Source organism: Schistocerca piceifrons, chromosome 4 (genome assembly GCF_021461385.2).
Source record: "Schistocerca piceifrons isolate TAMUIC-IGC-003096 chromosome 4, iqSchPice1.1, whole genome shotgun sequence".
NCBI classification, from domain to species: domain Eukaryota; kingdom Metazoa; phylum Arthropoda; class Insecta; order Orthoptera; family Acrididae; genus Schistocerca; species Schistocerca piceifrons.
In genome coordinates this window covers 634,110,246-634,133,053 of record NC_060141.1, presented here as the reverse complement: position 1 = coordinate 634,133,053, position 22,808 = coordinate 634,110,246, and the positions used below count along the sequence as shown (strand labels likewise).

Sequence of the window (22,808 nt, the reverse complement as noted above, 5' to 3'; positions counted from 1 at the left end):
TCTTTCTGAAGCTTGTTTACAACTGCTCCTGGACGAGGAATTGCAGAAGGTTCTGGTGACCAACATGCTGCACGAATTCGGGTTGGTCAGTGCCCCAGCCATCTTCCAAAGGTTACCCAAGCAACTGCTGCAGCATGTAAGGGCTGCATAAATTACATACGTGGCAATGTGGTGACAGGGCCACAATGAGAGAACACTTAGAGAGCTTGTGGCAGCTGTTCACACCCTCCAGTCTGCAGGCCACAAATTTAATTTCAGAAAATATCTTCTTCTTCTTTTCAACAGTTGATGGAATAGCTGGGACACATCATCACTTGTGATGATATTAAGCCCTCACATAAGGTATTTGAAGCCATCATCGCACTCCCTCCCCCCCCCCCCCCCCCCACACCCACCCACCCACACACACACACACACACACACACACACACACACACACACACACACACACCACGAATTTAACGGAGCTCCAGTCCTCCTTGGGGAAGGTGACATATTGCGGGAATTTTATCCCGGGTGTGGCATTGCTTGTGCAACTGCTCAACTACCTGTGGAAGAAGGGCGTGCCCTTTGTATGGTCACAGGTATGTGAACAGGTGTCCAAGGGTATGATGCAGGTCCTCTTATTGACACCATGTCTTGCCACATTTCAATTGAGTAAACAGCTAATGGTGGCAGTGGACACATCTGAACAGAGCATGGGGGCCATCCTGCGACAGAGAGAATCAGAGGGCTCTGATTATCAAATTGCATTTGTGTCAAAGACACTAAATGCCACACAGAAGCAGCATTCAAAATTTTAAAAAGAGGTCCTTGTGATCATCTTCGGGCTGAAGATTCCACATATTTCTATATGGAACAAATTTTAACCTTATTACAGATCATAAACTGTTCATCTCCGTCATCAGTCCCACAACAAAGCAACCTGAGATGACTACCCCCTGACTCCACAGCTGGGCACTCTTTCTCAGTAGGTACAATTATGAAATTCACTCCCACAATATCACTCAACACACCAATGTGGACACTTTGTCCTGTCCCCTCAATTGACCCCGCTACAAGTTCGATCAAGATGAGATCTCTCGTACTCTCAGTTGGATGAAGAGGCTCAGCAGGCAGTGCATGCTTTTTCCAATAACAGGGGACCAATGGCTGTGGCCATGCCCCTTTTTCAATAACAGGGACCCTTGGGGCTGTGGCCATGACCAAGGACACCACCTTATAACACGTATGACAGTATGTAGAATAGGGCTGGTTGGACCACAATCCTGACTCCAACCCATTGCAGCATTACTTCCACCTCCACCACCGGTTAATCCTGGTGGATGGAGTTATCCTACTAACTGCAGATCAAATGTTTCTCTGGATAGTCCCACTGGAACCCCTGTGTCTGACAATCTTAGGGCTCTTGCACCAAGGTCACTGGGCAATCGCACGAACTACATCGCTCACCCCACACCATGTGTACTGACCAGGCAAAGACCAGCAGCTCGAACATTTTGTCCACAAGTGTCACGAGTGTGAACAACAGCAAGTGGCTCCCTCTGGTTTTCTCATCCTGCTCGACACCCTCGAGCCCATGGAAACAGGTTTATATTGATTTCATGGCCATCTATCTGGATACTGGCTGATTGTCCTGAATGTGTACTACAAACTTCCGCACATTGTCAACTGTTGATCCACAACTGCAGAGGCTATGGTTGCAGCACTCTGCAGAATTTTCATTATTGAAGGTCTTCCTCTCACACTGGTGTCAGACAACAGATCACAGTTTTGCTCTAAGGTTTTCGGCGAGTTCTGCTACAGAAACGGCATTCACCACATGCTGCCCCCCCCCCCCCCCCCTGCCCTCTCTCCAACCAAAGGGTGAGTGAGACCGAAAGGCTCTTGCAAACATTTAAAGCTCGAATGAAGAAATATGTGGTCAGTATTCTTAAGAATGAAGTGATAACCCTTTTTTGAGTTCATACAGGTCAATGCCCATAGGGTAGAAGTGTCCACTGGATCTCCACCATGGCACTCAGCCCCATATACTCTTTCATCTGATGCTGGCAACAATCTGGGGCATTCTGTCACACTATCTCCATGGTTGCAGCAGGACATCTATGTGTGGCTTTGGATGACAGTACAAGTGGATTGTAGCAGTCAACTGGCAGCAGTGGGGATGCTGCATGTTCATGATGGCCTCGGGGAGTGACACGCCTTCAAAATCAGCCCTACCTGCAGCAGAGGATGCAACTGCTGCCACCTCTAGGCTCTGTAGCAGTCACACATCATGACAATGCCTTCTTTTGTTTCTCTTCCATTGACACCTCATCTATATCCCCTCTTCCTCCTCCCACACTGTTGTTGCCCTCTGGCTCGCAGCACTATTTACAAAACTTTCCTCCGCCCCAATCTCTCTCTGTTTTTAGGCAGCCCAAGATGGATCGGATGTTGGAAGGAGATTAGGCTGCAGTGTCAGAGCCACCAGTGTGCCTCATCCAATGCTGCTGCTTTCCATGCCACAACCTGACAGGGATAGGGCATAGCCTCCACTACCAGTGCTGGAGCCTCCACTACTCCAACTGCACTGCCAAGCGGGGGGCTTCTAGCCATATGCTCCCATCCCCACTGGCCAGGAACCTGTGATGCTGGAGGGGCTATCTGACACACTTCTGAAGATATTGGTCCAGTTGAGAGTGCTGCCTGGGCACCTGGCTGGGCAGTGGTCACCTTGCTGAAATGCAGATCACCGCTTCCCATGAAAGAAGGGATGTTACCACCCACTCGGCTACCACCTAGTCATCAGCCGACACTTCCTACATCAGCCGTCATCGCACTGCAGACATATATGATGTGACAGTCATGCTGCATCCACTATCGCCTCACGTGGCTGCCAGGAGTTGACACCACAGCCGAGCAACCGCAAATGACAGCTGCACAAGTGAATCCTAGTGCCATCTGCCACATTCTGCCTATGTATGCGATTGCTACCCAGCAGTAGCACTCACAAGGGATGTCCCTTGACTTCAACAGGAATTTGTGTTTAAACATTTGTACACAGACTCATCACCTCACATTTCAAACCACCCCTGCAATTGCGTGTGATTTTGTTGGTCTCGGTTTGACCACCTCTACATCTACATCTCCATCAATACTCCGCAAGCCATCTGACATTGTGCCATGGTGAATACTTCTGGCTCCACTAACAACCTCCCCTCCCCCTCTTTTCCCTGCTCAACACACACAAGACAGTGCTTGCAGCCTTGGATGTGGAGAGGGTGTTAATACACCAGTCAGTCAGTTACATCAGCAAGTAGCTGACATATTTAGTATACATGTGGCTGTAATGTCATACATATACAGAAAAAATGAACAAAGTCATTAATGCCTGTAATGTTTTAAACAGTGTGGAATCCAAATTAAGAAGGCACTGTCCAATAGAAAATGGTGTAGGAGCAGATGATGACACTTTTGCTACATTTCTGGTGGATTTGATGATTCAGAAACATGAATATTCATTTGACTGCTCAAATAAAGTTACACTGGTTAGTACAGTGGATGGCAATTAATAGTGTTCAAGATTGTAGTGGCAGTGGTGGAAACAGTACTCTTCAAAGAGAAGCTAGCAGTTCTGTTGACTACAAACCTTCACCAGAAAAAAATTTCAGTACTGTTAGTACTTCAACAAAATTCTGGAAGAACATCTTTAATGTTTTTATGATGATTATCATACATGTCCATGTAAAGTTGTGATCTATAGCTTGTTATGGATGAGACTCCATATACAACAAGCACATTGAACATCATCAAAGTAATATTTGATTACACAGAGAGGAAAAAGAAGTAATGAATATCTACTTCAAGAAACAAGGCAATCAGAGAACTGGAGATTAAACAACACTTTCTATCCCAATCTGACAGCAAGGATTGAAGGAAAATGCATCCATTACTTGTATGTGAAATTTTGGGCAATGTAAGAAGCAAGAGAAACTGAACACACAAAGTCTAAATGTTCTTCAGATTTCATAGCATGCTTCAAGAATGAATACAGACTTGGTATAGACACATCACTGCTTTCTTGACAGTCACAGATGTACTGGAACACCAAGCTATTCGCCATTTTGGAGGCCATTTTGCCGTAGAAGTAACCAGAAAACTTCAAGTTTTCAGATACAGGACAGTATTTTGAACACTGGTCAAAGTGGATTTAATTATGAACTAACTTATGGTGCAACACTATCTACAATACGAAAGGGGAAAAATCAACAGTTGTCTTGGACCAGTCTGAACACAATATAACTCATAGTTATACAATAGATGTGACTCTCAATGAGTGAACACCTAACAAAAAACCTGTATATTTGTGCCCCCCCCCCCCAAAAAAAAAAAAAATAACTAAAAATAAAAACAACTACTTTTGGCCTCAAATTTAAAATGGTTATTGAAGACAATTTTCCACCAAACATCAAACATTCATTTGGAGGCTAGCACAAGTGGGATAATGTCAAAGGACCATTTAACATCATGAATGTTGTTAATGGCAATGTCACAAATAACAAATAACCTTAAGTGTATACTACTTTCTGATTGATGGACTGCTCACAAGGACACAACAATACTAAATGATTTATTTGCAGGTTAAGGCACTGAACACGCGATCATTTCGTCAAAATCAACAAAATATACACAGCCTTTGGAAGTATGTTTCTCTTGGCAATAAAAATATGTGCAAGAAGGATAACAGACTCTATAAGAACCCTCTGCAGAGACTTCAATACTAAATTTTCTTAATGAATGTGTTATATTATTGGATGGATTGACATTAGTGTTTAACACCCTGTCGACGATGAGGCCATTAGAGATGGAGCACAATTGCAGATAAGGAAAGGATGGGGAGGGAAAATGGCAGTGCCCTTTCTCAATGGAACAACCCTGGCATTTGTTAGAAGTGATTTACGGAAATTGCAGAAAACCTAAATCACAATGACCGGAAGCGGGTTTGAACCATCATCCTCCCAAATGCGTGTACAGCGTGCAGTATGTCACCTCGCTCCGTCATTCTATCATTCATGCACCAATGTATCAGCCCACGCTTCAATACCCCAGCACATGTTGCTGAATTCAAGAACTTGATTCAAGTGGCATTTGGTTTTGCACCTCAAGACTGTTATTCTGAGGATTGTCCAGATCTGAGCATTGTCCAGATATTCCTTTCATCAAATGTGCATATTGTTTCATGCATTTTGTTGAGGAACAAACATACATTTTAAAGTCTGATAGTGGGCAAACTAAGAGTAACACAATAGAATGCTTTCACCATCCTAATCACAGTGGTATGTACAGCTTCCACGTACAGCTGGAACCCTAAATTCCTGTTCCACAACAGATTTCCTTACATGAAGTACTTGGGAAAGCATAGAACAACATAATGTGGCTTCAGATATTGTGTAATTGTTTTGTGGAAGCTGTAAAGATGCATTTTATTTGGTTGCAATGACTGACGCTGTACATTTCATTGTGACCACCAGGAAACATAATTTTGGAAGAACTAATGAAGTCATACCATTTCCTTTGGAGATTAAGAATTGTTTTAATCTTTTTTTTTTTCCTCTGTACTTAAATTTGTAGGCTATCCACTGAGGCACTATTCAAGCTTAAGTCATCTGAAGCTGACAAGAAAAAGTGGGAATGAGGTGCTGTACTTTGGACTGAAAAACCTTCCTTATATAGTCGACCATTGTTCAAGTATCTCTCAATATTAGGATGTTCAGACTACTTTCAGTATGTGACAAACTTTATTCAGCACTTGATTTTTGGCTGCTGTGCTGTTTAACTACCCACGTTGTCATATTGTCCAAGCAACAGGAGAGTCACCATGTAGCTTTAGCTTGGATTGAAGTAAGGCTAATCCGAAAACACTACATTTACCACTTGACACTGATAGCATTCACATGCCTCTGTCTGACTGTGGGATTCGTGGTTCCTCCATCACGTAAACAATCAGATGCATGCCACTATTCAAGACCCACACAAGATAGTATCAACTACTGATGCAGACAAACCATGTCTCCTGCAGTGCTTCAGCATTTGCAGATGAAGGCAAGCAGTACATTATAGCCAAGCAGTGAAGATGGTATCATCCCTCATGTGATTGCAATGTGAGATTCGGTACCCATTCGTCACTGCGTACAGCTCTCTTCTTTGCACTTCTTCCATAGATGCCTCCCTATTGTAAAAGTACTGACTTCCATGTGTCTACTTCATTTTATGAAGACCAACTCAACCTGAAATAACATTATCACTTAAAGTCACACAAGAGAGGACAGTGCTGGGACTAGATATATACTGTCTCCCTTTCATTCTTAGTCAATTATTGGTGAGGCACTGTTCTATATAACTAGAGATTTTGTCTTTGTTTTCAACTGTCTTTCTACATGTTGAGATTTTCATTTGTGCATCAATGACTGCAAAACAAAGACCAATCTGTGTCACTCATTCACGAACTTTTTTTTCCCCGAGGTAAACGAGTGTGTTTTCTTCAAATGTAGTAAATCTTGCCACCACAAATTAAAACCATACGACTGACAGAAACACAGTAGGAATTCACTTATGCAGCACTGCTGTTTCTTTCACAAATCACAGTAATCAAACAAAGATGAAAGTTGTCAAAACAAGTAAAACAAAAAGGATACTGGTAGAGCAATAATTACTGCTCTCAATAAGAAGAATTTGGCATATTACAATAACACGACAGTAGATGCAAAAATATGGAAATAACATATACTAACCATTTCCATATACAGGTGTGAAATAAAATCAAAGCAATAACCAAAACTAAACAGACAATTATTAAAAATTCTATGTTATAAAATATGTAACGAAGATTACGAGGGCTGACAAAAAGGGTAAAACAGAGATTGGGAGAAGAGACAGAGGGAACAGGCACAAGGTGTCACTGTAAAAACTTAATGTGTTTAATGAACCTTAGAAGTTCATACTGCAAAAGGGTAAAAACTATTAATGTATTTGCAGAAATCTTACCTCCGGTATGAATGGTGGTATATTATTCTTCTTATCTTCAGATTGTGATTGGTCACATACCTTCTTCACTGATGCTGTGACACTTTCAGCTCTCTTTGCTGAAGTGTTCTTGCGTACAAGCACTTTATTTGATCGGTTGCATTTGTTCCTTGAGCCAATAACTGGACTTCCTGGTTCTCTGTCCGTACTGGTGGTACTTCCCATAGTAACAGACAAATCTGGAGAGCAGCTGCTTTCTGTTAACACAGAGAAACATGAGGAATCTGATTCTTCTAATTCTTTCTTAAAATCATCATCTAAAAGAAGGGCTGCTGTACTTTCTGAAACTTCCTGTGTCAAAGTGGTTTCATGCTTTTGGATTCTCAGTTTAGTAGCTACATTAATCTTCACATTGTGCTGCAACATATTTTCTGCAAGAGCATTACCATGTGGCTTGTTTGAAGTGCCAGAAACATAGTTTTTTCTATCTAAAACTGACATTACTGTTTCTTTGGAGCTAGTAGCAATAGGCTTCCGATATGCTGTCTGAAGATGAGTTTCCATACCTACAAATTCATTCTGGAGACAATCAGAGTTTGTAATACAGGCTTTTTTCATACATGATGGGGAACTGTCTACATCCCTTGAAACCAAAGATGAATTTTCCTCATTATCTGTTACGTCGGCAAAAAGAGTTCTTACTTTCATCAAACTCTCTTCAGAGACCTCCACTTTTTTACCACAACCTGTGACAAAACCACCATATATTTTCATCCTTTCATTACCTATAACATTTTGTTTCTTATCGAACAGCCTTACTTCATTTTCAGATTCTGAATCAGATATTTTCTTGCTTCCAGTAGTTCTGTCTGATAGTCGTTTTTTCACTATCTCATGTGATAATACATCTTTTTTCTTAAGAGACTGATTTCCAGTTGTTTCTTTTCCTTTCACATGCTCTACAGTCAGTGTATTCTCTAAGGCATTATCTGTGAACTCAGAAAACAGATTTCTGACTCTTACCAGACTTTCTTCCGAAATCTCCACCTTTTTACCACCAGCTGTAACAAAACCACTACATGTATTTAGTCTTTTGCAGTTGACAGAATTCTCTTCCTTGTTACGTAGATTCACTTCATTTTCAAATTCTGTTTCAAATTTTTTCCTAGTTCCAGTACCCTTGTCTGGTGATGAGTTTTTCACTTTCTCAAAGCATACTGCATCTTTCTTCTTGACACTGTATTTCTCAGTTGCTTCTTTTCCCTTCATATTCATTAATGTCAATGCAGTTTCTTGAACATTCTCTGTTATATCAGAAAACAGATTCTTGACTCTCACCAAACTTTCTTCTGAAACACTCACCTTTTTACCACCAGCTGTAACAAAACCACTACATATATTTAGTCTTTTGCAATTGGTAGAACTCTCTTCTGTGTCAAGCAGATTCACTTCATTTTCAAATTCTGCATCAGATATTTTCCTAGGTCCTGTATTCTTCTCCAATGATGAGTTTTTCACTTTCTCAGGGGATATTACATGTTTCTCCTTGACACAGCATATCTCAGTAGCTTCTTTTTCCTTCACATTCATTAAAGTCAACGTAGTTTCTTCAATATTGTCCGTTATATCAGAAAACAGATTCTTGACTCTCAGCAAACTTTCTTCTGAAACACCCACCTTTTTACCACCAGCTGTAAGAAAACCACCAAACATATTCAGTCTTTCACAATTTACAGAACTTTCTTTTCTGTCAAGCACCTTCACTTCATTTTCAAATTCTCTGTCACATATTTTCCTGGTAGTTATATTCTTGTTCAGTGACAACTTTTCCCCTTTCTCAACAGACATCATATCTTTCTTCTTGGAAGAATACGCTTCATGTGCTTCTTTCACCTTCATATTCCCTACTGTAAAAGTATTATTTTCATTTTCTGTTATATCAGAAAAAACATTCGTGACTCTTGCCAAACTTTCTTCTGAAACATTAATTTTTTTTCCACTGGCAGTACACAAACCACCACACATACTAAGTTTTTTGAAATTTACAGGATTTTTTTCCTTGTCAAGAATTTGAACTTCATTTTCAGATTCTGTGTCAGATATTTTCGTGATTTTCATTGCCCTCTCTTGTGATGATTTTGTCACTTTCCCAGAGGATACACGATCCCTTCCTTTATAAGTGTACATCTCAATTGCTTCTTTTGCCTTCAAATTCTCCACAGTCAATGTAGTTTCTTCAACATCTTCTGTTTCATCAGAAAAAAGAGTTCTGACTCTTTTGAGACTTTCTTCTGTAACATCCACCTTTTTACCACCAGCTGTTAGAAAACCACCACATATATACAGACTTTTGCAATCCACAGAGCTTTCTTTTTTGTCAAGAATTTGAACTTCATTTTTAGATTTAGTCTCATATATTTTCTCTATTTCCATATCATTGTCTTGTGATAAGTTTTGCACTTTTCCATGGAAGATTACATCTTGTCCCTTAAAAGCGGACTCACCAACTGTTTCTTTTTCCTCCATATTCCCTACAGTAAAAGTAGTTTCTTCGACATTTTCTGTTATATCAGAAAACAGATTTCGGACTTTCATTAGACTTTCATCAGAAACATCCACCTTTTTACCACCAGCTGTAAAAAAACCACTACACATTTTCAGTCTTTTGCACTGGACAAAATTTTCTTTATTGTCAAAAGTTTTAATTTCCTTTTCAGATTCTATGTTGGATGTTTGCTTGATTAATATTGTCTCATTTAACAATGCCTTTTCCACTTTATCTGACAACGTTACACAAATTTTCTTTGAAGAACACCTATCATCTGTTGTGATTCTATTTGCTTCCTTAGGAACAAAATTACTTGGTGCCTTCAATGTGTTCTTTACTTTTTGTGATGAAAGTTGTGAAATTTCAACATCTCTGCCACTAGCAGCAGCAAAATTGAATGTATCAGTTTTTTCAGGTGACGCATTTGTTCCCAGTTTTCTTTCTGTCACATACATAGTGTCCAATGTTTTCACAGATTCATCATGCACACTAATATTCCTCTCAACCAATGGTAAAATAGTTTCTGCATTTCGCTGAGATTTCTTGAACAGTTCATTCTCCTTTTTTCTCTGTGCCACAGCAGTGTGATTATGTCCCTCAGCAACAGTATCCATTACGTCATCAAACATTTCCTCTGCTTCGTTAAGGGATGCAAGAGATATTTCAAACGGTTTACTGGCAGCAGTCTGAAACCCACAACTGAAATAACTCTTGACTGCCTGCACTTGCACTGCAGAAATATCTTCTGAGCATTTCTCTACTCCGAGATCAGTCTGTCCCACAGTTTCCGGTACAGTCAATTTATTCAAAGACTCAGACAAATTACGAACCATTAGTGACACTTTTCTTCCTCTCTTCCCTTCTTCCTTATGCTCTGCCAGAGCTTTCTTAATATGTTGCTTGTTTAACACAGTGCATTTGTTCTTTTCCTCATATATGGGAGAATCTTTCAAATCTCTTCTCCTCGCTTGCACAATGAGGTTCTTGCAATCATCCTCATTCATCACAGAAATGTCTGACAGCATACTCTTTGCTCTGTCCAGAGAAGTAGCTGATACAATAATATTTTTTCCAGCAGCTGTCATAAATCCTCTATTTAAATTACTCTCACTACCTAGACCTTTATAAAATTCAGCACTTACATCTTCTGTCTGTATTCCGTGGCAATTATCTGGATACTTAGTACTAGCTTCCACCTTTAAGGACTTCCGTGACAAAGTGGCACCACTTTCAGCACAAGTCACGTAGGTAGATTCAAATTTAGTTTTAGTATTCTCTAACATACTTCCAGCTACATTACAAATGGTATCACATTCACTATTTAGCAAATTATTGTTGCCTTGAGTACCCAACAGAGCCTTCATAGTTTTATGTGAAGACCTCTTTTGTAGAGGGCTCTTAACATCAGTGGACATTATGTACTTGTGCTCATTATCCTCTTCATAAGCACTCTCTGTTGATCTTGACTCAATTACCTGTGCCAAAATATTTCCATCTTCTTGTTTATCATCAGTCACATTACTTGTAGAACTATTTATTTTAAATTTTACAGAATGTTTCTTTGTTCCATCCAGCTGCATTTGCAACATGCTGAGGTGTGAATCTGCTATATCACAAACATCCCTGGGGAATTCTGATGATACGGTATTATTTACTCTAACAAACTCTCGCTTTTTTAAGTACTGCAATGTTTCACCACTGGAAGAAGAATCTGCAGCATTCTCCACTTTACTTTGAAACTGTCTTGTTATGTGCATAGCCTTTTCAGGCACTACACTACATCTTTGAAAGTTAGTCCGATTTCTGTTGGATGAGGAAACTGTATTTGTATTTGCTACACTGAACACATCATAGTCTTTAAGTAGAGTATCATCTCCTGTGGCTTCTAGCTCCATCATATTCTGAAACATATGCCTAGCTTTCTGCAAGGATTTTTCAGGGATTGTGAACTTTTTTCCACTTGCAGTGGAAAACCCAACCTGTAACGGTACTGAAACTGTATCACTGCTATTTACAAGATTTACTGATGTAATTCTGGAAGCTTCCAATTCTGAATTGTCCCTTTTTACCCCATTTCCTTTGCAATTTTTTGTGTCATTATTCACTGACACTTTATGTTTTGTTTTATTTCCTTCTCTTATGGTAATTGTCTCTATCAAACTCTTTTGCGGTGTTGTACACATCACCTGCCCATCAGTTTGTTCAATATTCGGTTCAATAATATCTCTAAACAAATTGCAAGCTACATCCAGACTCTCTTTTGACATTTCAATTTTCTTTCCTTTGGCAGTTGTAAAAGACACTCCATAATCAGATGTGTCTAAAACCTTAATATTTAAAGTATCATTCTGAGCACACAACCCTTTTTCATCATTGTCCACTGAAGATAATGTAACAGTAGCTTGAGTCTGTAAAAATTCACCACTACTAGGAATTTTCTCATAATGCTTCCCATAGTTAAATGCTGATATTTTACACATTTCCTTCGAATTATCATTCAAAGAATTGCTGTCCACATGAGTTTTTGAGCTGTGAGATCCTGCATTGCAAATTGTAGGGGAGATCACCATATCATATTTCTTCTGGAATACTTGGGTCACGTTCCCCATATGAGATTCTTGGTGGCTAGACTCATTTTCACTAATACTGTTACTTTCTGATTTAATACTGAAGTGAATTGGTTCCCTTTTATTATATTCTGTGTAACATGCATGTTCAACACTATCTTCAGTCATATTTTTTAAGAGATACTGGGCAGAACCTATCAGACTACTCTCCTTTTCTGTTTCATCAGTGATCTTACATTCAACAGAATTTTTCTGCTCGCACCTGAGCAAAGCTTCTCCATTCGTTTGTTCCTTCTTACCGACAACCTCTGTTGTCTTTTGAGTTGCAGCTGTAAAACTGCTATCAAAGATATGTTGATGTGACTTGAGGAAACTTGTTTCATTATATTCTTCAGCAGCAGGCCCCTCTGAACCAATTTCTTCAATTTCATGATAATTGAATTGACAGATTTTAGGAATTTTCTGTTTTACTTCAGGGTGTTTTATAATACGATTAGTTTTAGTATATCCTCTGTCCAAAGAAATATTTTCAGAAGCATCGAGCTCTTTTTTTGATTTCTTAGCCAGATTCCTTGAGCTTTCAATGCCTGTATCAGAATCAGGTCGGTTACGTTTCAGACTGCAATGACTTTGAGTCTTTAATTCTATAGGATTCTGTAGCAAATTTATTTCATTTTTATCCATATTACATAATTCTATTCTATTTTTGCCATCATTTAAATCATTTTCCTCTGTTCTAATATTTTCTTCATCAACACAATTTTCACCAGGAAGGGCATTTATATTTTCCAGCAAACTGGACGGGCATTTGTTTCCTGTATGCAAACTGTTCAAGTTCTGTGTATTACAAGGTCTGTCAGCTGTTCCAAGTATATCACACTTATTGTTGAATTCAGCAACTATTGCTTCAACATTATCAAAGACTACATTCAGCTGTGTGTCCGAGACGAATGGTTGCAGGTTATTAGAAACAGGCTTCTTGAACACATTTGCTACTTGCATACTTTTAACTTCCTCAATACATGTTCTCTTTGCAATACTCTGGTCTCCCAGAGTTCCATGACTACCGCTTTTCCTTTTTCTTCCATTAGCAATAGTATTATTTCCCAAAGTTTTAAGAAAAGCATTATCTGAATTACCTTTTGATTCTTCTTCTGAAGTGTTACATTTTTTCAGTGAGTTATAAGTGTTCGCAAAATTCCTGACAGCCGACTGTTGGCCTGCAGGAGTCAAATTCCACTCACTAAATGGTAGAAAATCGGTCTCTTTCCTAGAGATTTGCTCCAAATCTTTCTTTAAGGAAGTGCTGATATTTTCATTCTGAAAGCAGTTAATTGCTTCTAAAGCTTCAGCTGTCTGTAGCATATTACTGAGAACAGTATCAACAGAAGAAAATTTTGTAATGTTTACTGTGTTACATGTTCCCAGTTCTGAAATATAAGCAAACTTCTTATTTCGCTTCAGACTGGACTTAACTGAAACTACACGATGCCTCAGTGACTCTGTTTTATCTGGTATGACATTGTCACGTTCAACACAGTTATTTATTAAAGTACTATTGCACTGTGGAAGGTCTTTTTCATATTTTGAAAACTGTTCAGCTCTATTGGATGTCTGAGAAGGTACCTGAGGTTTACAAAGAAAGTCTAATTTTTCTTGAAATCCTGAGACAGAAGGATCATACTTCTGTCCCTTGTGAACATTAAGAAACTTAATTTTCTTTTTGTTAGCACAAACTTTTTTATTTCTTTCAGAGTGGATAGGAGTTGATGTTTTATTCACAACCATTCTACTGCTATTAGATGTAATGTTTTCAAATTCAATTGGTGATACACTCTGGGATCTATATGGCTCTTTTTTTTGTGATACAAAGTTATCAGAAATTTCACAGTTTTCAACTGGAGAGCAACAACCTGAAGCTAAGACTTCAGATGCCTGGCACACTTCTTCAAGAGTACTAAATGAAAAGTCATGTAAAAACTCCTGAGTTTTGTGTAACACTGGAGAAAAAAACGTGACACCATCTTTCTGTTGCTTCTTGTCTGCTTTTGCTTTAATAACAGGTGAAACAGGGCTTTCAAAAATAAAAGTGCCACTCAAATTTGGGCTTTTTGATAGCTCTTTAGACATATTTGCTTTGGGACCATCATCAGTTTCACTTTTATTCTGATCTTCATTAGCTGTAGTGTCACTCTCCCTGTCAGGGTACATTTTGTTTCCTTTGCGAAAAAGTCTTTTAGCTTTCGGTCTAAACTTGGATAACTTCCCCAATTCATGGAAATGTTTATGGTCACCATTGGGCAATGGTGTTTCCGATAATAGGTCTGACTTCAAGCAAGTCTTCTGCCTAGAAACAGTTACTGGAGATACCAACAAATCAAGCACTTCCCTCACCAGATATGGCTCGTTTTCAGATGTGCTACAAGCAAGAGATATGTCTGAATACTTTTCTATACCAGTTAATACTGTTGTGTTTTGCAAAGTGTCATTTGAGGACAAAATCTCACTGGTACAAAATTCTTCATATGCTTTGCATAATTTTTTAGGTTTCACACTGTGAAGTACTTCACTGCATTCCATCAAAGACTCGCTCAGGTTGTTTTGTGATTGTTCCTCCTTCACCTCTGGTGTGAAAAGTGTGCGAGGCTGAAAGAGAAAAAAGTATTATGAACCATAATATCAAAGTTGGACAAATCAAATGGCATTAGATATAATAAAGCTTACAGTTTACAATAAAAAAGACAACAAAGTGTGATCAAGTAATAACTTTCAGCTGCTGAATCAATAAGGTGGCCTGAATTAATGAAATTTATACAACACATTTATGGATATCATTTTGTGAACTTCACAGTGTTCCACCATTACTTCCCATTCTCCTGGAAAAAACTAATGTTGCTTATAACATACAGACAACAAAAATGAGTTGAAAGAATCAATGTCGTGGAACCTCCAAAAGTTCCTGTAATATTTATTTATTCACAAAGAACCAGCTCTGGTCAAGTGACAGACTAACACTACATAAAGTTAAAGCTAGGTTCCTTGCTGTCAAATGGATAACCATTTTTAGTTGCAGTACCTGTCAGTGACATATGCTGCAGCTAAACTCAGTTATTCATATGATGCCAAAGAATCTTCCTTTAGTTTGATGTTGTGTTAATCTGCAACTTGAAGATGGTTGTTTGATCAAAACTGTCTGTCTGTGAATAAATAAATGTTACAGCAGCTTTTGGTGGGTCCATGATGCCATTCTTTAAATTCATTGAAGCTGTGCAGCACTGTTCACGGAAAATACAAATGAGTTGCACGGCACATTCCTGACATCCCTGTCAACAACATGAACCCCAAGTCAAACGTGCAACATGTCAGGGAAAATTCTGTTTTAAATGTTCACTCAGTATTACAATGCCACTTCATTTGTTTTTTCTTTTTTTTCTGGCTTGTATCTGATGAACATAATTACATTAAAACTGTGAGCAACAAAAACGTATTGACTTTACTCCTCACTGTTATGTGTGAATCTCGCATGAAAGAAAAGGGTAAGGTTTAACATATAACATCCATAGGTAGCAGCACTTTTGTACAATTTGACTGACAGGAATGCTGTGTATGGTAGGTCCTACTTGTACTTGCCTGCCATAAAAAAAAGAGAGAAAGAATAATACAGCCATATTGTGCTATAGCACTTACTTCCTGTCATTTGTGTGTTTCATGGACTTTAAAGAATGATTTTTTGTGGGTTATGCAAATTTCTTCTGTCATCTAAGTAAGCATCTACATACACTGTGTGATAAAAAGTATCTGGACACCTTCAAAAACACACGTTTTTCATGTTATGTGCATTGTGCTGCCTCCTACTGCCAAGTACTCAATATCAACGACCTCAGTAGTCATTAGGTGTCATGAGAGAGCAGAATGGGACACTCTGCGGAACTCAAGAACTTAGAACATGGTCCGGCAATTGGGTGTCACTTGTGTCGTACATCTGTATGCAAGATTTCCACACTCCTAAACATCTCTAGGTCCACTGTTTCCGATGTGATAGTGAAGTGGAAATGTGAAGGGACACATACAACACAAAAGCGTACAGGCTGAGCTCGTTAGTTGACTGACAGAGACCGCCAATAGTTGAGGGTCATAATGTGTAATAGGCAGACACAGGAAGGATTGTGTACACAATGTGATCAAAAGTATCCGGACACCCCCAAAAACATATGTTTATTATTTTTTCTAATGGATAATGAAATGGAAAAGTCAAAGAGGGTCGTAATGTGTAATAGGTAGACACCTATCGAGACCATCACACACGAATTCCAAACTGCATCAGGATCCAGTGCAAGTACTGTGACAGTTCGGCAGGAGGTGAGAAAACATCTACATCTATACTCCGCAAGCCACCCAACGGTGTGTGGCGGAGGGCACAAACTTGGATTTCACAATCGAGAGGCTGCTCATAAGCCACACATCGCGCCAGTAAATGCCACACGATGCCTCGCTTGGTATAAGGAGCGTAAACATTGGACGATTGAACAGTGGAAACAACGGTTGTGTGGAGTGACGTATCACGGTACACAATGTGGCGATCCGATGGCAGGGTGTGGGGATGGCGGATGCCTGGTGAACGTCACCTGCCAGTGTGTGTAGTGCCAACAGTAAAATTCAGAGGCAGTGGTGTTACGGTGTGATCGTGTTTTTCATGGAGGGGGCTTGCACCCCTTGTTGTTTTGTGTGGCACTATCACAGCACAGACCTACATTAATGTTTTAAGCACTATCTTGCTTCCCACTGTTGAAGAGCAATTCAGGGATGGCAATTGCATCTTTCAACACCTGTTCATAATGCACGGCCTGTGGCGGAGTTGTTACATGACAATAACATCCCTGTAATGGACTGGCCTGCACATAGTCCTGACCTGAATCCTAAAGAATACCTTTGGGATGTTTTGCAATGCCAACTTCACACCAGACCTCACCGACCGACATCGATACCCCTCCTCAGTGCAGCAATCCATGAAGAATGGGCTGCCATTCCCCAAGAAACCTTTCAGCACCTGACTGAACGTATGCCTGCGAGAGTGGAAGCTGTCATCAAGGCTAAGGGTGGGCCAACACCATACTGAATACCAGCATTACTGATGGAGGGCGCCACGAACTTGTCAGTCAGTTTCAGCCAGGTGTCCAGATACTTTTGATCACATAGTGTAACTACTGTGAAGGTCCTTTGTATTTGGAGGGAGGGAGGCATGTAAAACCAGTAAGGAATTGTGAATTACATATAGCAGTTTTTTGGAATTATGTTTTATCTTCTTTATAAGACCACTATTTGAAAGAAAGGACATAAGGAATATTAGAGTTTAACATCCCATTGACACCGAGGTCAGAAATGAAACAGTAACTCAAAAAAGTAGAGGAGGAAATTGGCCATCGGCTTGGTGAAGGAATAATATTAGCATTACCCTGCCATGATTTAGAGACACAATGGAAAACCTAAGGGCAGGTATTTGACTTCTCAAATGAAAATTAGTGCCTTCTATTCTATCACTTCATACAGTTTGGTCCACGAGGTCATTTGCTGTTGGTGATAGAATATGTTTTTATATGTCTGTAGCAGTAGCAGTGATTTATGGCTGCATTATGTCAAGTACATAGGTAAATGAGTGACCAGAATAAGCTACTTGTCAAATTCTCTACCACCAAAAGAGGCTGTAGCAGTTCATCCGCAAAGAAGGGGGTGGTTATCACACTTTCTAACTGTTTCAACAATATGTAGTTCCCACTCATACAGTGAATAATGGAATGTAATACATGCACATGATGGAGACAATCAACAAATTATCTGTACATAAATGGTGACAGTGTCATCACAATGATGCCTTACCTCATGTCACAAACTGTTGTTTGGACTACTTGGTAGCAAGCAACATAAACTGTGTACCCACACAGTCTAGAATTCTGCTCATGCTTCATCCGTATTCTTTCTGTTGCTATAGTCGCTTTCATTAACTCAGGTGGCTCAAAGTCATGCATGTCAGACCCGTAAGTCTCCCCCTGCTTCACCCCTGGACCTGTAACGTTACCTTGTATGGTTCCTGCTTGTGTGTAATCACAATTCAGTTCTTGTGTGTGTTTGTTTTCAGTTGATGTCATGGACTTATTCTGGTCTACAGATAGTTGAGGATGATACTGAAGAGCAATTTTCAGTGCATAGCAAAGTTTCTAGCCCCCTGAACATGTAATATATGATGTCCAGATATTTCTGAGAAATTTGCTCAGGACAATGAAGCTAGACAGCACATTAATTTTACCTAAGCATAAAAATTGATGGCAGAAGCACAGGGAGCCTCAAAAAGCAGAGGACAGCATGTTAGCAGTAGTATAATTCAAAGGCTATAGGTGTGAGTGTTACAGACGTGAGTGCCATTTTCCATTTGTCATGAAACGGATATAAACAGGAAAGTACATTTACTCAAATGGATGGTTTTAATAAAGAAATGGTCGACAGGACTGTGTTAGAATACAACAATAGAGGAGAGTATCCTATGACCAATAAAGTCAATGCCCAACAACAACACAAAACTGAGTATGACTGCTTGGAAACGTCCAGTCTTCATCTTGTCCTTCTAAAATAATTGGCTTTAAGTCCAGAAAATGTAACAATACATTCAAATTTCTTATGGACAAAGGTATATTGCTACCATAAGGGTTACAGTATGCAGGCTGCACACATACTGCACATGGAGGAGAGTAGGGCACTGGTTTATCTGGACGAAACGTGGGTTCTGCAAAACCATACATTGAATATGTTTGGCACGACTCCAAGGGAAAAGTGGGCTGAAATACCCACAGGTACTTTTCTATACTCACAATAAAACTGTAAAAACATCATGCCCATCTGTTTGCTGTTTGAACAATATAACCTCCAAAATTGCTTTACGAGTTTTCATTGTGTTTTTCACTTTATTGTAGCCTGGAGCAAAATATAGGCTTTATTTCATCAAAATTGGAAAAAGGGGGGAAATATATCTTAATTTAAATTTTGATCTAAAATTGTCTACTCAGTTTAGTAGTCCAGATGTTTAATCACTACAGTGAGGAATGCCAAAAAAACCAATAGATGGCCCTATTAGGTTGCTTTGTCCTTTGTTTTTTTTTTTCCTCCCTTCTTTGACAGATGTATTCTTAGGGGTTACACTAGTGATGGAATTAAGTACTGGAATCGTATCTTTACAAACACAAACAAACAGCAAAGTTACTTGGTTGGGATATATGCATATACTGATATTACTTCGTGTATTAAAAACTTAGCAACATTGCTTTGCTTCTTTTGGTAGGTTTTATTTATATTTTTTGGGTACCTACTCATTCAATTTTGATTTCATTTTGTTTATGAGTGAAAGTGCCTAGAAAATGGTTGAGTCTTCTCAAAACACCAGAACTGCTGAAGGACTGAGGACTATGTGGTCTCAAGAGTCCAATGAAGATTTTGACGCAAACTTGCTCTTTAGAAATGCCTTCTGAAAGTGAGGCATGACATAACTCTGATTGAGAGTGGCATGCATTGTCACACTTCTCAGGACGCTTCACTCACAGAAGCTTAAAGTTTCTTCTCTTCGATGTAACATCACTGAAGTGGAAATTCTGGCAGGACGTTGCACAGGCAAGAATGTTTTTATATCGAAAATCCTGCTTATTCCTAACAATTTATGATTTCAATTTAAACTTGTACAATTCCCAATGAGCTTGTGTTAAGCCACGAGCATAAACAAACTGTAAGTCCAGAGGCTGTGTATTCCAGGTGTGGACCTTAGTGTCAGTTGCTTTTGGTATGGCCACCACTATAAGGCTCTCTCCCATTTTACAGAAGCAAAGGAGCTCTTCATTCATGTCCCCAACCAATTGAAACATTGTACAGAACAAAGCTTTTTAAGTTAAAAATAAATTCCACGCATATGAAGTCTTGGGCACAGTTATAACTAAACACCCAGGCAATGGCGGGGTTGTTTTCCCCAAAAAGAGCTTCAAATGATCAACGTCATCTTACTGACACTAATAAACTCAAGGATGCGATTGGCTGAGCGCATGTCATCTGCTAAAATGGAAGATATATCAGGTGACAGCTGTAGATGGGCGCATAGTGGAGTAAAATAGGGGCACTAAGGTATCATGCACACAGTGAGCCCAGAGATCATGGAGAAACTAGGCGCACCAGATAACCGTCGAATGCGATTCCAAACTTCTGAGGAGGGAGTGAAGGTGTTAAAAGAGCTAGTAAAGAAGTTTGTCTTCTTGCTATCACGGATGACACGATGGCATCGCGCACATAACTGTTTATAGCGGATACAGTTGGCCAAAGTAGGATGGTGGCTGAAAACACTAAGAGCACGTCGCCGCTCATGTATTGCGTCACGCAATGCCTCGTTCCACCAAGGAACTGGGGGGGGGGGGGGGGGGGGGGGCGCCAGGGCAAATCAGAGGTGCGAGGTACTGAACATTCCGCAGCTGTAAGAATAACTTCTGTAACATGAGTGACCTGATCGTCGACGCTAGGAAAGTGACAGTCATGGAATGACGCTAGGGACGAAAAAAGTGTCCAATCGGCTTGAGCAAACTTCCAGTGTCTTGGGCACATAGTTTGCAGTTGTGGCTGCAATCAAAGGACACATGGAAAATGGTCACTCGAGTGTGTATCAGCAAGAGTGAACCATTCCAAGTGCCGAGCTGGTTGAACAGTACCAACTAAAAGGTCCAAATGGGAGAAATTCGTCGTGGAGGCAGACAAAAATGTAGGTTCCCCAGTGTTGAGGCAAACAAGATCTACTTGGTTGAAGACGTCAGTCAATAGGGAGCCTCGCGGACAAGGATGCGGAGATCCCCAAAGCAGGTGGTGGGCATTGAAGTCCCCAACCAGCAAAGAGGGGGGCCGGGAGCTGACCAAGGAGATGAAGGACATCAGCTCCTGCCATCGGTGCGGACGATGGAATGTTTACAGTACAAAGCGAGAAGGAGTATCCAGAAAGGGAAAGACAGACAGCAACAGCTTGGAAGGAACTGTTTATGGGGATTGGGTGATAATGGACAGTATCATGGAGACGAATCATAAGTCCCCCATGTGCTGGAGTGCCATCAACACAGGGGAGATCAAACCGGGCTGACTGAAAGTGAGGGAAAACAAAGTGATCGTGGGGATGCAGCTTTGTTTTCTGAAGACAGAAGATGACCAGTGAGTAGGATCGTAAGAGGATCGACAATTCATCCCGATTGGCTCTAATGTTGCGGGTATTCCAATTCATAATTGACGTAGGGTGGACAGGGAAGGGAAGAGTCTCACCACGGCTGCTCTCAACTCAACGACTGCTGAGAGCCGGCAGCCGACAGCATGGAAAGGCATTCAGTCAAAGGCAGAAGATCCTGATCCATAGGTTGTTCGGGAGCAGCTCCCGCCACCAGCAATTGACCGGTAGATCGGCTGCCAGCAGTGCGCCTTGGCAACACGGAAGACAGCCGAGGGTGGCTACCACCAGGTGGCGCTGTAGACGAGATACGCCATGGAGGAGAAGGAGAGGAACTTGGTTTCTTATGAGCCTTCTTGGAAACAGGACGTTGAGATGAGGGAGGAATCGATGGTTGTGCTGTCGGGGAACATAAAAAATCTTTGCGAGTGGGCTCTTTCTTTGGAAGTCCAGGTGTCTGGTTTTGGGGCTCGTGGTTTAGCAGAAGCCAATGAGGGGTGAGCCATAGAGTGAGCAGGTGATAGTGGGGAGGTTGAACGGGCGATCTTTGCGCTCGCTGATCTGACAACCCTGGCACTAAAGGTGAGATCACAAGTCTGCATGGCTGCCTCCTTAGTAGGCCGAGGAGAGGCAAGGACAGTGGTAGATTTACCTGCCAGAGGCACAGTGGGCTTTCGACTGGTGAATAACTTATGAGCAGCAAATGTAGACACCTTTTCCTTCATTCTGATTTCCTGATTAAGCCATTCATCTTTGAAAATGGGGCAATCTCTAGAGGAAGCAGCATGGTCACCCACACAGTTGATGCGACGAGGGGATGGATGTGGACAAGCACCCTCATGGGCATCCTTGCCACACGTAACGCATTTAGCCGGATTGGAACATGAGTGGCTGCTATGACTGAACCGCTGACACCGATAGCAATGCGTAGGGTTGGGGATGTAAGGGTGAACTGAAATTATCTCATAGCCCACTTTTATGTTCGATGGAAGTTGAACTCTTGTCAAATGTCAAGAAGAAAGTACGGGTTGGAAGCAAGTTATTGTCAACCCTTTTCATGACTCGACGAACAGCCGTTATGTCCTGGTCTGACAGGTAGTTTTGAATTTCCTCGTCAGACAGTCCGTCGAGGGAGCGTGTATAAACCACCCCGCGTGATGAATTTAAAGTGCGATGCGCTTCCACCTGGACAGGGAAGGTGTGTAGCAGTGAAGCTCGCAGCAATTTTTGTGCCTGGAGGGCACTGACTGTTTCTAACAACAAGGTGCCATTTCTTAATCGGGAACAAGACTTTACAGGACCTCCAATTCCGCCGACGCTCTTCGGAATAATGAAAGGGTTGACTGTGGAGAAGTCTTGGCCTTTGTCTGACCGAGAAATAACAAGGAACTGTGGCACTGATGGAAGAATTGTCCATGGCTGAGACTCATTTAACTTTCGCTTGTGACAGACATTGTAGATG

At 40.6% G+C, this 22,808-nt stretch overlaps 1 protein-coding gene across 1 annotated transcript in view; it reads right to left on the bottom strand.

Annotated features, from left to right (window-relative positions):
• The window catches only part of LOC124796080 (breast cancer type 2 susceptibility protein-like), a 173,362-nt gene extending 155,219 nt beyond the window's left edge, over positions 1–18,143 (bottom strand). Inside the window, exons 1-2 of the mRNA XM_047260165.1 lie at positions 18,009–18,143; positions 7,027–14,766 (exon numbers count right to left, since the gene is read on the bottom strand). Coding sequence (XP_047116121.1) covers positions 7,027–14,766; positions 18,009–18,143 — 7,875 coding nt within the window. The remainder of the gene's footprint in view (positions 1–7,026; positions 14,767–18,008) is intronic.
• Positions 18,144–22,808: the final 4,665 nt, after the last annotated feature.